The sequence below is a fragment of the Anopheles arabiensis genome, chromosome 2 (genome assembly GCF_016920715.1).
Source record: "Anopheles arabiensis isolate DONGOLA chromosome 2, AaraD3, whole genome shotgun sequence".
Lineage (NCBI taxonomy): Eukaryota > Metazoa > Arthropoda > Insecta > Diptera > Culicidae > Anopheles > Anopheles arabiensis.
In genome coordinates this window covers 665,725-677,545 of record NC_053517.1, presented here as the reverse complement: position 1 = coordinate 677,545, position 11,821 = coordinate 665,725, and the positions used below count along the sequence as shown (strand labels likewise).

At 42.3% G+C, this 11,821-nt stretch overlaps 1 protein-coding gene and 1 long non-coding RNA gene across 3 annotated transcripts; one reads left to right on the top strand and one right to left on the bottom strand.

Annotated features, from left to right (window-relative positions):
* Positions 1-49: 49 nt before the first annotated feature.
* On the top strand, positions 50-11,744 carry LOC120894624 (14-3-3 protein epsilon). Of its 2 annotated transcripts, XM_040297335.1 has the most exons (6): positions 50-245; positions 6,610-6,764; positions 6,900-7,214; positions 7,314-7,494; positions 7,639-7,717; positions 8,719-11,744. In XM_040297335.1, exons 1-5 carry the CDS (start codon positions 182-184, stop codon positions 7,692-7,694), a joined length of 771 nt encoding a protein of 256 aa, XP_040153269.1. In that variant the 5' UTR covers positions 50-181; the 3' UTR covers positions 7,695-7,717; positions 8,719-11,744. The 2 variants fall into 2 exon arrangements, with proteins under 2 accessions (XP_040153269.1, XP_040153268.1); XM_040297334.1 differs by lacking the exon at positions 8,719-11,744 and having other exon boundaries at positions 51-245; positions 7,639-8,388.
* Positions 3,288-6,612, bottom strand: LOC120894626. The gene is made up of 3 exons (XR_005738215.1): positions 5,695-6,612; positions 4,543-5,593; positions 3,288-4,469 (listed from the first exon to the last, which is right to left on the bottom strand). It is a non-coding gene; the product is annotated as an uncharacterized LOC120894626 (long non-coding RNA).
* Positions 11,745-11,821: the final 77 nt, after the last annotated feature.

Below are 11,821 nucleotides of genomic sequence, written 5' to 3'. Positions count from 1 at the left end.
CCGGATGAAAAAGGCAAAGGTGGTGGTCGTGCATGTGAAGCCCGCAGTTGGCAGCCATTTTGTTAGTCCATTTAGAGATTTCGCTCGTGGTAGTCACCGTCATTCTCGTGCGCGATCTAGAAAACCGTGAGGAAGACCTACTGAACTTCAGCACCGAACGAGTTACTCTAGAACTGCAACAATGTCGGAACGCGAAAATAACATCTACAAGGCGAAGCTGGCCGAGCAGGCTGAGCGATACGATGGTAAGTGCGAAAAACATAATTTTCTACCCGGCAAGACTACTTTTGCTCTCGCCAATCTTGCTGCCCTTCAATCTGCCGCATAGTGGGAGGAGTCCAAGTTGGAGTGGGGTCGGAAAAGGGGTTCGTTTTCTGGATGGAGGAAGCTAAGAAAGCACCGGGAAAAGTCAGTAATGGTTGTGCGAGGAACGCCTTGAGCATCCCGAAACGGCGGAAGTTGGATTTTCTTCCACGAAACAACCGTTGTTCTGCGGAGACAAAGTGGCGATGAGTCGTCTCGTGACTATGTGCATGTGTGTGTGTGCGTGTGCGAGAGAGGGAGAGTTGCCAAATCTACTGCCGCCGCCACAGGAAGCCGCCGTAGCCGCTGGACACGCCGTATGCAATTTTCTTGTTTCGCATATGCGCTCGTGACTCGAAAAATTGGTATATGGTCCCATGTTTCGATTAAAATTCTGTAAAAAACTTGTTGGAGGTAGCGAACTGAAAATGGATGGGCCACATTTGAGAGAGCAAAAAAGGAGCTCCTTTGCAGAGTCTTTGGCTTGATGGTGTGAGTGAGATTTGGTACGCGCGCGCTGATGAGCTCATGTAATGTGTGCCTGTGTGTGTGTACCTGTATGTGTGGGTTGAAGAGAGGTAGAAAGCTAGGTGTAGTGGAAATAAGCGGAAAGAAGAGAAGGCAAACTCGGGAAGAATTTTAGACTGTTGGAGAAGATAAAGAAGAGGGCGGCTAGAAGAGTTAGGCAGGCCGTGTGAGAGAGTGAGAGAGGAGAGCGCCGCGGAGCAGCAGCCTTGTTGGAAAAGAGTATGCGCGGGAATGTTTTAGCGACGGTAGCAGTTGGCAACGTGCTTTCTGGACCGCTGGTGCGAAAGAGAAAGACAATGCGCCCGAACTCTCGGAGTGAGATGGGAAGCCTGAACTGCCGGAGTTGAAGTTGTATATGTGTGAATGTATGCGCTATACCCGGTTTAGCTGATGGAGAGAAGGGCATGGAATGGAAATGCGGGACGTCAGGGTGAAGAAAAATCGACCAGGGAAAAGGGGGGAAGTCGGATGGAAAGGAGAAAAATCGATGAAGGGCCGCTGCCGCTGAACGACATACAAGAGAAGTGTGAATGTGATACCACCACCGGGGAGCGCAAGCACCACTCTTGTAACTTTTCACCCGAGGTTTGATGCGTCATATTCGAGAGTTGAGAGAGAACTGTATGTACGGCTTCCGAGCAGGAATACGTTGCGATTTTTTTTATTTGTCGCTGAGGTGGAAAGATCACCTAGCTGATGCGATAAAGACACAAATACGATTGCAAATTTAGCTACAACATTTCAAAGTACTTACACATGTCTGTGCGCATGGAGCAAAAGTTTTTCGGAATCATTGAAAAATGTTTTTCCATCCATCCATCCGGTGGTAGTGCTCGTCTTGTTCCGGTTAGGAAGGATTGAAAAGAGAACAGCTCGCACCACTACATTTGAATTGAGCAAACGGAACACTCACACACAAATACACTCAACCCATACACACACAGATATACATTCGGTGGTATTAGTTTCGACTATTCTATGGAAGGTAGGTGTGCGATGGGTTGAGTGTACCAGTAAAATTGTGTCCGGTGAGCAACCACCACCACCACACTATCAAAATTCGCGCAATTGGAAATGAGGCTCAACGAACGAGTCGTCGTTATTAGGTAGCCGCCCGCCTGCTTTCTTTGGGTCTCATTATGCATTATTGGAATGATTTCATTGTTCGATATCACATGGTTTTCTTCACGAAATACAGTGAAAAGTATGTTGTATTGATAATTGTAAATGTTTTACAAAACATTTATATTAAACACCCCATTGAAGGTAGTTGAAGGGAATGAGTTGAATGAGCGGTAGAGATTTCAGCGAAAAAAAACTCCCACACGCACACGCGGAAACTTGCCTCTGCGTTGCCTGGCCTTGTGAGAGGAGTGCGCTGTACCTTGAAATGATATGGGCGCGTGTCAGGTGCGGTTCCTCTGTTTCTCGAATGTAACAACGCCCTGTATTTCGCTAGGTTTCTAGGCAGAACAGCTAGAAATATTCTATTGATTGCGAACAGTTTTGCTAAACATTGAGAATGACAGAAAACGACGCTTGTAGTTGATGAAAAAAATTGGGCGTGGGCCAATTTGCAAAACGATGGCGGCGGCTAAGTTCAACTACTTCAGAAACTGGAAATCAGGGGAAGTTCGTTACAATTTTTTATGTTTACTGTTTGCCAACCATACGGGTGTTTCTGTAAATATGTTTCCTTCAATTTTTAACATATGAAATTGCTAACTACAAAATCTATCCTCAATAGCGGGTGGCTATAAGCAGCAAAAGTAGGCTGTGGCCAGAAGTTGTTGGTTGGGTCGACTCGCGTTTGGCTCATTGCGCAAGTCCATTTCCAGATCATCCCTCCAGATCAAAAATGTATATTGTCTTTGCCACTTTCTTCGTAACTTGAAAACAGTAGAAAGTTCTTCTGCAACCCTATTAAAGGAAACGATTTCCTAAAGCACTAAATATTTTCTCATTTTTTAGCTTTTTATTGTCTTGTATAGGTAACGACACGAGCATCATGTAGCAAAATTTATATCGGAAGGTCAGCAGTGCTGTAACTTCCAAGAAAAACTAAAGTTTTATTACAATATTAGGTTGCATACTTAACTTTATTGCACATTGCTTCAAACGACAAACAATGGGAAAGAGATGCCTCCATACCTGGAATTACGATTTTTAATTGCAATGTATCAAATTCACTAAAGCAAACGTTACCCATTTCGCATTAGTAGTGTATAATCTATTTTATACATTTCTATGTAGACACATATATGTATAAATATGTGTTACACGTATGTGTATGCAATATATAGATTCCACTCACTGCAATTGAAGAGAAAGATAACAGCGCACCATTGAAAAAAGCTATATTTCCACAAAAAGAAAGCAAGAAAGGAAAGTGCCAAATTTACGATTCCTAGAGTTATGCTCTATCGTCGCTTCCTCTGTCAATTTAAGCTGTACGAAGTTTCATTAAATTTGGTATTGATCGATTGATATGAATTGAGCTGTTTTGTGATTTATAAAGGACGGTAGGAAGGATACTTTCTGCGAGTATGATATGTATCCAATCTAACTCTCTAATGAAATAAAGGGTTGATTCCGTGAATGATGAAAAAGGCGAGATCCATACTAAAATAGGAGCATAAACTAAACTCCCTGAACTCAGAAAAACGTGGGGGTTTGGCCCACTGGGCAGTAGTAAAGTAGGTAACCGTGATAAATTGGTCTATAAGTCGGTATAGATCGATACTATAACGCTACAACGACGAGTATGGTAAATTACAGAGATGTTTTTCATATAACTAAAACGTACGTTTTGGGGCTTGTCGTGACGTGAGTCGGTCGGAGGGAGCAGCAGAGAGCGAGAGAATGATGAATTTGTGACCAAATACACAATGTTCTAGTTAGAAGGGGTTTCTGTCTGCGTTATATAGGATGTGCCTGTTGGGTTCGTTCCGCGTGACCAGTTCATCAAGCTTTTTATTCGTTCGGTTTCATGTGGGGACACCCTTTGGAATTTATTTTAGAACTTGGTGTTCGTTGCTGACCGTTTGTGAGTGTGCCAATAATATAGGCTTCCCCACTGTTGCGAACACTCAATACAGCTTATTTTGTGAAAAACTACACAAAGGTCTCTGAACATAATGGGGAAAGAAGGGTTTGGAAAGGGTAAGGGAAGTGGCTGAGAGAGGAACACCTCTGTTCCAATGTTGTTATGCATGGGGAACACAACATATTGATGAAGCATTGGTGCACGAGGAGGTTCGATAGATATTTTCCACCGCTACGTTGAAAAACGTTCAAATTGATGTTAATTTGACGTACACCGGACACTGGTTCTAATGCTGAAGGTCGTACTGATTCTACATGTTACATACATATTGAATAAATGTTATATTAGGATATATTTTAAAACTGATTGCAATTGCTATTGCTATTGGTTCATTTATCATTTGCACCTAATCTGTAGCGCCTGAGCAATGCAATACTGTTTTGCTTGGACTCTGGGCATATTTAATCATCAAATATAAAAACAGCTCAGTGTTATCAATGTGATTGGGTGTATGTACTGGAACGTATATTAATTAAAAGTTATCTAGAATGAAGATAAGGATGAATGAAATGATTTTATTTTATGTCGATTGCTAGAAGAAGAAGGATATAAGATAATAAATACCTATAGTGTTACTCGAGCTATACACGAAATGTAAAATTTACCTCCTGAGGTTCAATATTTGCGAATGATTGCATGCGAAAGATTGCAATGGTTGTGCTTCAAAAACGAAGATTTTCAATGTTGATTCCAGAAACACATTCAGGATATTTATTATTTTGCTCGCATTATTCGGTGTAACGCAATTAATGAAAATAGAGCTTTCTTGAAAGGACTGAAATTGATCTGACAGAGGGACATGTATTAATATTATAATACTGGTAACTTAACACCACTAAGAATCAATCAAACCCGACTACTAAAGTAAAGTGTAACAGGCAGGTTTTCCGAGCGCTCTCTCCTTGTGTCTGGTTAGGAATGTGTTTTTTTTTCTAACATAGGATTGCGTAACAGAGTCGCGTGAGGTTGGTAACTACACACACATGTGGTTATTCATTTGATCCTTCAGATTCCCAGGTTTACTTTTTGTATTATGGCTTTTATGAAGCATTCATGCCATTGGAGCAGGTTCATCCAATTGTTTGCATATTATATCGCACATATCGTAAAACGCGGGTCGCAGTCAATCACTTGACCTAATGACGATCCCAGTGTAGTCATTACTTTACTATACATATTTAAATAATTTCAATCAAAGCAAGCCCCAGATGCTGCAAGCATGGTTTAACAGCACCTGTAATTTTATCATTTTTTTAAGTTGACGATTCTGTGGTATGGTTATTCTGTACAGTCAGTGCTGCTGGTAGCAATTCTAACGCAGGCCATTCTAACTGAAAATACTCCCATATCTGTTCTGCGAATGCAAGCATGCAATTTTTATAGATGTTTCCTAACCTTACATTTTCGGTTAGAAGAACGAATGGTAGGCATCTCTGGGTTGGCACAACCGGACATTGAGCCAGTGAGAATGAAAGAGAGAGAGAGGCGGCGTTTCTCTCCTCATTCGTTTGGATAAGACTGTTGGGCGTTCAGCAACGCCGGTGTGCATAACTACAGCGTTTTGTCCTTGTGTGCGTGTTTCTCCTCGATAGCGGTTTTTTTTCTCTTCTGGCGGCTAATAATCCGAGATGCTTGCCCATGTGTGCGTTAGTAGAGCTATTGCGTAGCAGAGCAAATGAGAAGAAATGCGAAAAGTAATTTTCCATGCCTTAAAATGTGCAGAAAAAATTGTATTTGATACTTCTTAATTTACTTACCATCATTTTATTTTTTTTCACGCGGAAGAGTTCGAAAGGAATCTTTTTCGGTTTTCTAAGAAAGAGAACAGCATTAGTGTGCGTATGTTCGTGCTCTCCAGTTGCTGCTACGATGAGTTCAGAGCGAATGGGTGAACTGTGATCATCGGGCACGTTTCGCAGTAAAATGCTGGCGGCTATTTTGGAACAACGCCAATGTGAAACCACGGCGGCTGGTAAGAAACAGCTCGCAGCACACAGATCTCCCCTTTTTGAGCAGTGAACCGTTGAAGAGCCGGCATGAAGTACGTACCCATCGTGCGCCCGTGCTCATCCATCTCGGCTAGCTGTGCTACCAGGTGGTTAAAGATAACGCAAAATTGCACTCCCTATGCCAACGATGTTTCACAAGAGCTTTTAAGAGTGACACTATCTCTTAAAACAGCAATCTATTCCTACCCCATGGCAAGTGTGAACTTTCTTTACGTTCACGTTGACACTTTAAAAAGAACCTAATGTGAAACGTGCATCATGCGCCTGCGTTGGATTAATGATGAACATTTCTTTATTGACTATTCACTAATGACGATTCTTCACTAATAATTATGCATTTAAGTTGAAATCTCTTGAAACAATAGGGGGCAGCAAGAATAGCATCTAACCCAGTAGCATGGTTGAGCTGGGGGGCGGCTTCAAGAAGTTGCAATTGTGTTGTTTCGATCCATACGTTAATTGATTAATGTGAATTGGTGGCAGGGCAGGATGTACAATTGTTGTCGTAAGAATAAATAAAAATGATGTTTATACACAACTAATGATGTACATGAAGCCCACAACGTACTGGAAGTTAATAGTACGAATCGAAACATAAAGCTTATAGGGGTCATGACAATAGTGTGTTATTAATAATGTGTTTCTCCATTCTATGTTTTCCAGAAATGGTCGAAGCCATGAAGAAGGTCGCCTCCATGGATGTGGAGCTGACGGTGGAGGAAAGAAATCTCCTGTCGGTGGCTTACAAAAACGTCATCGGTGCACGTCGTGCTTCTTGGCGGATAATCTCTTCGATAGAGCAGAAGGAAGAGAACAAGGTAACGTGTCTTCTCTCGGTGTGTGTGTGTCTAGATTTAATCTACACCGCGTGAATGATCTGCTAACACCACCGTCCCTCAGCTAGGAAGCGTACAATACAAATTTTTATATCTTTTATTCTTTCGTCCGCCCAGGGAGTGGAGGAGAAGCTGGAAATGATCAAGAACTACCGCTCACAGGTTGAGAAGGAACTGCGCGACATCTGCTCAGACATTCTCGAGGTGCTTGATAAGCATCTGATCCCGTGTGCAACGACCGGTGAAAGCAAGGTGTTTTACTACAAGATGAAGGGCGATTATCACCGTTATCTAGCTGAGTTTGCCACCGGTGGTGATCGTAAGGATGCCGCCGAGAATTCGCTCGTCGCGTACAAGGCTGCCAGTGATATCGCGATGACTGACCTTCCACCAACGCACCCAATTCGATTGGGATTGGCTTTGAACTTCTCAGTGAGTAAATTATGATTTGTGCAATATAAAAATCATAGCAAGAAACATTTCTAACAAAATCTCGCTTTTCGCACGTACCATATTTTGTTGTGTATATAGGTATTTTACTATGAAATCCTGAACTCTCCGGATCGTGCCTGCCGTCTAGCGAAAGCCGCATTCGACGATGCTATTGCCGAACTGGATACTCTGAGCGAAGAAAGCTACAAAGACTCAACGCTAATTATGCAGTTGCTTCGGGACAACCTCACCTTATGGACATCCGACATGCAGGCAGATGGTAAGAATGATTTTCTGTGCATTATTTCTTCTCCTTCTTTTTTTGTATCTTAAGGTCTCAGGGCCAGCATATCGCGCAACGGGCAAAACACAACAAATTAAATGACTGACACTATCCCTTTCTTTCATCTCTTTGTGTTCGCAGGAGAAGGTGAACAGAAGGAACAAATCCAGGATGTTGAAGACCAAGACGTGTCGTAATTTGCGCGCGTCTCGTTTTATGTGTGAGTTTATTTTATTAATTAAAAAAGGAAGATAAGAGATAAGCATTAAGAAGTAAGAAAATAAACATAAGAAATATACACAAAACACAGACATAGAGCAACAAGGGATGGAATAAAGGAAGAATTTCTTGCAAAAGATCCACTCTAGCAGTCGAAGTGTGAAATACCCAGTCCCGGCAGCAAATAACCAACATTTCCAGAGAAGAGACTAGAACTTAAATACCGGACTAAAAGCAGAACTCTCGGTTGCATTATCGAGAACCATCAAAAGAAGTAAGGAGAAGAAGGAGAGGAGAGGAGTGAGAGAGATAGAGAGAGAGGTAGGGGAGGAGCAAAAAGGATCGATAGATATTGAAGGTTCGATTTGGAAGAAGAGCCGAAAAATAAAAACATCATTTATTCATAAAATAATACACACATACACCCGCGTGAAAAGCGAATTATCTCTTAAAAAATAACAACAATGCAAATCATGAAAAAAAGCATATAAGAAGAACACAGAAAAAGGGCAGCGCAATGAAAACCATCCAGCAGCAGCAGTCTGTAGGAATTTGTCACCGTTGAACAGTTTCCTACGCAGAGAGCGGACAGTTAGCAGCATAGCGCGCAAAAATGTAAGAAAAACTCACAGCAAAACCGAAAAAGATCAGTAACAACAAAACCTCCACTGATGTGCGTGTGTGTGTGCAGTTTGTGTAGATTGTCGAAGAAGATCCAGAAAGAACATACTTACGATATTCACGATCTCGTCCTACTCTCGTATTCCATCTTTTTTTACCCTTGTCGCCCAATTTCACTGCATTGCATCCCCATCACTACTTGCATCTCTGGATTTGTGTGCATTTTCTTACTCTGTGTGTGTCAGCTTGCTGAAAAGCATTATCATATACCGCCCGTAGTGTAGACACACACACACCACACATACATAATTTAAGACAACTTAGATTCCCTGCATTCTCATAGTATAGATAAAAGAAGAAATATTTCGTGTTTCATCGTAGCAAATCAAACAAATCCACAACTATTCCACCGTCATCAACTACAACAAACGCTATTATCACCATTACACCACCACGATCGCCGCTGCCGCCGCAACCAGAATGCTTCCACGAATGCTACCCGTCCCGCCCTGTTGTCGTTGCTGTCGTCGCTTTTCTTTCTACCCGTTCGACCCGACTGCCAGCACAGCCAGCCAGCCAGCCAGCCAGCCAGCCGGCCAACCAGCATGCAGATTGGGCAAAAGCCCTTTTCTCTTGTTGGCACTTGTGGTGTGGTGCGCATCGTATGCGGAAATAAACGTGCATCGATGAAAAATCCATCACTCTCTTTACCTCGCGTTGGTGCCACAGTGTAACTAAGACCATTGCGTTTCTCAATAATGGCGCTCTTCCAACAATGATTGATTGGCTGCTGCTGCTGCTATGAGCAACATCATTGTATGCAAACACAACCGCATGGCATGTATATGTGAATCATATGATGAGTCATACTCCTTTTTGTTACTTTGTGTCGCTTTGTAACTTGTCCGTGCGTCGATGGTCGGATCCAACTGTGTGTATGTGATTCAAATGATCCACAAACGGCGGGGATTGTACACTGAAGTACGTACGTAGCAGAGAGCAATCGAGAAGAGGACGCGTAAACGTACCAGAAATTCATACTATTGTTTGCCGACAAACTGTAGGGAAAGCAGTATAACAACCAGTAACCAGTGAAGCAATATTTAAAAGTAAAAACAGATGTGTGCGTCGCACAACAACGAGGGGGGCAGGTGGAAGTTATAATACAACACTATTGCGTGTGATGGGATCGTTGCGCAGACACGGGGCAAAAGGGAAAAGAAACCGCACTACCGTTGTTTCTTGTTTGCGGAGCAGGATTGTGGAATTTAACGCATAAGTTCACTCATATTCCTCTCCACATTTGATCGACCGGCCGTTTTTAACTTTGCTTTACACAACACAACTCCTTTTGCTACTACACCAAAAGGATGCAAACAATCCGGTGTGCGTTAGTGTGGCATGCATATGCAACATACAGACTCTGGAAACGACATAGACAAAAGTGAGGCGATTGTAAGTCAATCTAGCAGCGCAACACAACGCATAATATCTAGCCAGTGACGACATCAGGGCTTCTGGGTGAACACAGATCCTCCCAGCTTTTCTGAACAGCCATTTAAGTGTAAACCTGCTAACAAACAGAAGCGCGCGTACCATTATTAGAACAGAGTGGCGTGGCAAGCAGGGGAGGGCAAGTTTAATGTAACATCAGCAGTGAAAACATGGCAAAAGAAATAGAGAAACAGAAAAATCATCAATCAAACCCATTGATCGTGTATTGTTTTTGTCAATATATATTAAAATAAAGAAATTAATGAAACAGATATGAAGTCGAAAACGCAAACACAATTATCACCTAGCAGCCGCAATAGGGATCGAAGAAGAGAAAACTAACCAGAGGAGGAACACACAAAAAGCTGACTGAAGAAATAGAATCAGTCAGAAATGGTTTGGTTGCGTTGTATGATGCGGAACTAAAAATGGCACAAGGAGGAGGAGATATGCACTATGTGTGAGACGCCGCACTGACGAAAGGAAATTGATAACAATTGACGATGCATTCTGCAGCGTGGAAAATATGGAAGGGGGAAAGACGGAGGAGGAGTGGAATGTTCGGAAGTGAAAGCGCAGTTTTGAACGGTTTATTTGTATTATTATTATCAATATGAAATCTAGCCAGAGCAATGTAAAACATTATTACGCGATAGAAGTCAAACCACAGTATCGTTTAGGCGAGCGCGAAAAGGCGCAAGGCGCGTGCGTTTTGTGTATAGCGCTCGAGAAAGCTCGACCGAGGGCGGGTATAGCTGCTGCCTTAGGGCCACCCCCTGCTTTCAGATTGAACTTTTATGGCACGTGTTTAGTGCAAGCACAGGCACTATGGCACGAAAGGAACCAACCGAGCAGCGATCAGTTGTGTAGCAGCAGTGCTTAGCTTAACTTTGGTCGTGATCGATTTTATACATCGTATGATTACCGAACTATCCGTTCGGCTACACTTCCTTTTCCTGTGTGAATGTGTGTGTGTATGTCTGTATACTCATGTAATTCAAATTTCTCATTCTACTGTGCTGCTGAATGGTTGGTTAATGCATGCGACACAAAAAATACCAGCAGCCTCGAACACATGTTACTTAGGGTGGTTTTACTACTACAACAGCAGCTACTACTGCTACTATTACTCGCCTTTCAAACAGCGTCCGCAGATGGACAAACAGTAAACTAAAATCAAACGAAACATGTGGATCGCGCTTTTGCCAAGCATGCATATGGACAGCAACAAACGCGGTGTGAATTTCCATTATCGTGAACATTACTTATCCATCGTAAATACACATACAATCGTCACAACCCAAGAGAAAATGAACAAAAAATCACCTCTGTCGTCCCGAGCAATTTCCGTGCCGCACAAGAGGCATAATTGGGGGGAAAGAAGCGTAAAAAACAATAATGCAATAATAATGTATCAAGACAGCAGTATATATCACGTCAGGTCTAAACGTAAACGTTTTAGAATTGGATGATGGTATAGCCGAAAGGACTCGTGCCAGCACTCGCTCGCAAAAACATTACACACCGTTTGACTAAACCATAAAACGCTAAGCGCGAGAGCAGCTACGATCTCCTCCATCAGAACAGCTCCAACACGAGGAACATCATACACTTCTTAGCAGGTTACAAAACTGTAGAGCAATCGGTGTCAGTTAAAACGCGTAGGAAGGGAAATATCTGGAGATACATAGGAAAAAAACTGAAAAGAAGGGAAAACAAAAGAAAATACAGTAAGAAGAGACACAGATAGCTTCTTTCATATGGAACGCGCAGGCAGGATACAAACACACGTTGTAACAGAACCATAGATAAAGCAAAATAAAACGGTAAAATGTAAGATTACAGCAGCAGCAGCAAACACAAACACACAAGATGAAACAAGAAATGGAAATAAACAATTCTAGTAGTAGCTATTGAGCAGCTTTTTAATTGCGCTAAATCTGTGGACTGCGTGAAATATCAGCGACGGGGGGAGTATTGGTTTGCTTTG